The sequence below is a fragment of the Eufriesea mexicana genome, unplaced genomic scaffold (assembly GCF_001483705.2).
Source record: "Eufriesea mexicana isolate 0111107269 unplaced genomic scaffold, ASM148370v2 scaffold2087, whole genome shotgun sequence".
NCBI lineage: Eukaryota > Metazoa > Arthropoda > Insecta > Hymenoptera > Apidae > Eufriesea > Eufriesea mexicana.
The window spans coordinates 2,274,270-2,276,571 of record NW_016910162.1 but is presented as its reverse complement, the minus strand read 5'-3'; the positions used below and the strand labels follow the sequence as shown (position 1 = coordinate 2,276,571).

Genomic DNA, 2,302 nt, shown 5'->3' with positions numbered 1-2,302 from the left:
CTTGTACAGTATTAAATATTGTCGCCCATTCCATCGCTTTCTGTGACTAAAGCACGTTCCAGGATGACACGGCCTTCCTTGTATCGTTGATTATCGTCTGTTGCAAATTCATACACCCACCCAAGTTTAGCATCACAGTTTTTGCAGCTGACATCTCGGACCATGTGACGACCCGTCAACATCACTCTATCCTGTACCTCGCTGTGTATCATTGTAGACAAATTAAATTATGAATAGGTAAGGATTATATAAGATTATTCCATTAGTACAATTTCTCTGAGATTTTGTACATTTACGAATGGTATCCTGTGTGCTAAATAACGTTAAAAAGCTAAATATGCATAAATAGGAAAATCATGTACCTAAGGATAACAGTCAATATGAAAATGAAAGTATAAAGATTATAAATATTTAAATTATTGATTAAACAATAAATTTAGTTTTGTTTGAAATTGATAAATTTCTAGAAATCACAAAATTTTTTTAAATGTTTTAATAAATTTAATATAATATCCAAATAATACAATGGAACGTATCAAAACAAAAACGACGCCATATTGTAGCTTTGTAATTAATTTTATAAACGATTACTGCGATTCTTTCCTCATACTTATTTATACACATCTTTTCCCAACTAATAATTCAAGTTTTTCATCAATTCATTACTTTCTTCTTTTTACTTTCTTAGGTACATGAAAATAATAACATTCCACTTCACACAATCATTTTTGTTTGTCAAGCACGAGAATTTTTAAAAAGTAAAATTATAAACATAAATTTATTATATATTATTACACTGATCTGTGTCAGCATATTTAAAAGAACAAAGGAAAAACGCGAATACCTGTAATTTAAGTTGACGACTTTGTTAAAGAGAAAAGCACGGCCTGTAGCGCCCGTAAAACGCGTGCTTATCAGCTGACCTCTGTTTGTAAGATTGGTATCACAGGAAGCGCAAGAGAACAAGCGAGTACCTCCGATATGTTCCAAGAAAATTACGCCCATCCTAAAATATTGTAAATTGCTTTCCAAGTATTTACTGTAGGATCTGAACAATTGGTAAATGAAGTAATCTGTTTTAACTCCGCAAACGAGCAAGTCATGTAACTTGACGTAGCTGTCACTACAGTGTGATACATACACTACGTAACAATAGCATCCAAACGCTTGAATTTGTCAAGCAGTTTTAATCATGATTCACAGATTTCAAACTTGTAGATGGTACAACCTCTATGAAATTTTTAAACTTATATACCAATCATTAAAGTGACATTAATAAAAAAAAAAAATATAAAAATTATATTAAACTATCTTTAAAAATTGTTATGTAAATATTATTAACATAAATTTTCTTTTATGATAAATATTATAAATAAAGTTCATCAACAAAATATAATGATAAAATATAATGAATAATCGAGGATAAAACGTTTTCTTTAAATTCAAATTGTAACATTTTATAATTAAAAAAAATAATAAGTAACTAATTTTATATTAAAATTAAAATGGTTATATGCCTGATAAATCTATATTTCTAAAAATACCACAATTTTGATATAATGTTACTTCATAATCTCGTATGTACCTTTATATGTATATTTATGAAATATATATCGTTAACAATTCATTAAAATTGATTATTTTCAAAATTGATAACAAAAATATAAACATTGAGTAAATCATGGTACGAATAAGATAAATCTATGCATCTGTATTGTACTTATGAGAAATTATAAATAGTTTCGAATTGAAACGTTTATATGTATTTATGTACATAAGTAAATAAAATAAAACTTAATAAGCATGATGATATATTTTTGGAAAATGACGAAAATATCACAGATATATATTATTACTTGAATATTTATTGAATTTGATACCTCAAGTGCTCATTTGAATTCATAATTTGGTATTTGCATTAATATCTAAATACATTTATATCTAAAATACACATTATTTGTAAAATATTAATTGAAAATTATGTCTACATAAATGAATTTGAAAGAAAGTTAATAAATTCTTTTTAAGAATACCAATTTTTTAAAATAAATGAATATATATTAAACAAAATAAATAAACTGTCAGTAAAATAAATATCTTCACATAATTCTTTTTTTTATTTTTCAAAATGAAACTAAAATATCAAAATATGTTGTACAACTTCAAAATTACATCAAAATATTATATCTTTATTATTCATATAAACGGTATACAATATGTTACAAGTATATATATAATGTTGATATATTATGCGTATATATATATATGTGTGTGTGTGTGTATATGTATATAAATATATATA

General features: G+C 25.2%; 1 protein-coding gene across 1 annotated transcript; it reads right to left on the bottom strand.

The window, feature by feature from the left end:
• On the bottom strand, positions 1-1,145 carry LOC108549533 (protein yippee-like 5). Its single transcript, XM_017902951.1, has 2 exons — positions 845-1,145; positions 1-201 (listed from the first exon to the last, which is right to left on the bottom strand). Exons 1-2 carry the CDS (start codon positions 1,003-1,005, stop codon positions 12-14), a joined length of 351 nt encoding a protein of 116 aa, XP_017758440.1. The 5' UTR covers positions 1,006-1,145; the 3' UTR covers positions 1-11.
• Positions 1,146-2,302: the final 1,157 nt, after the last annotated feature.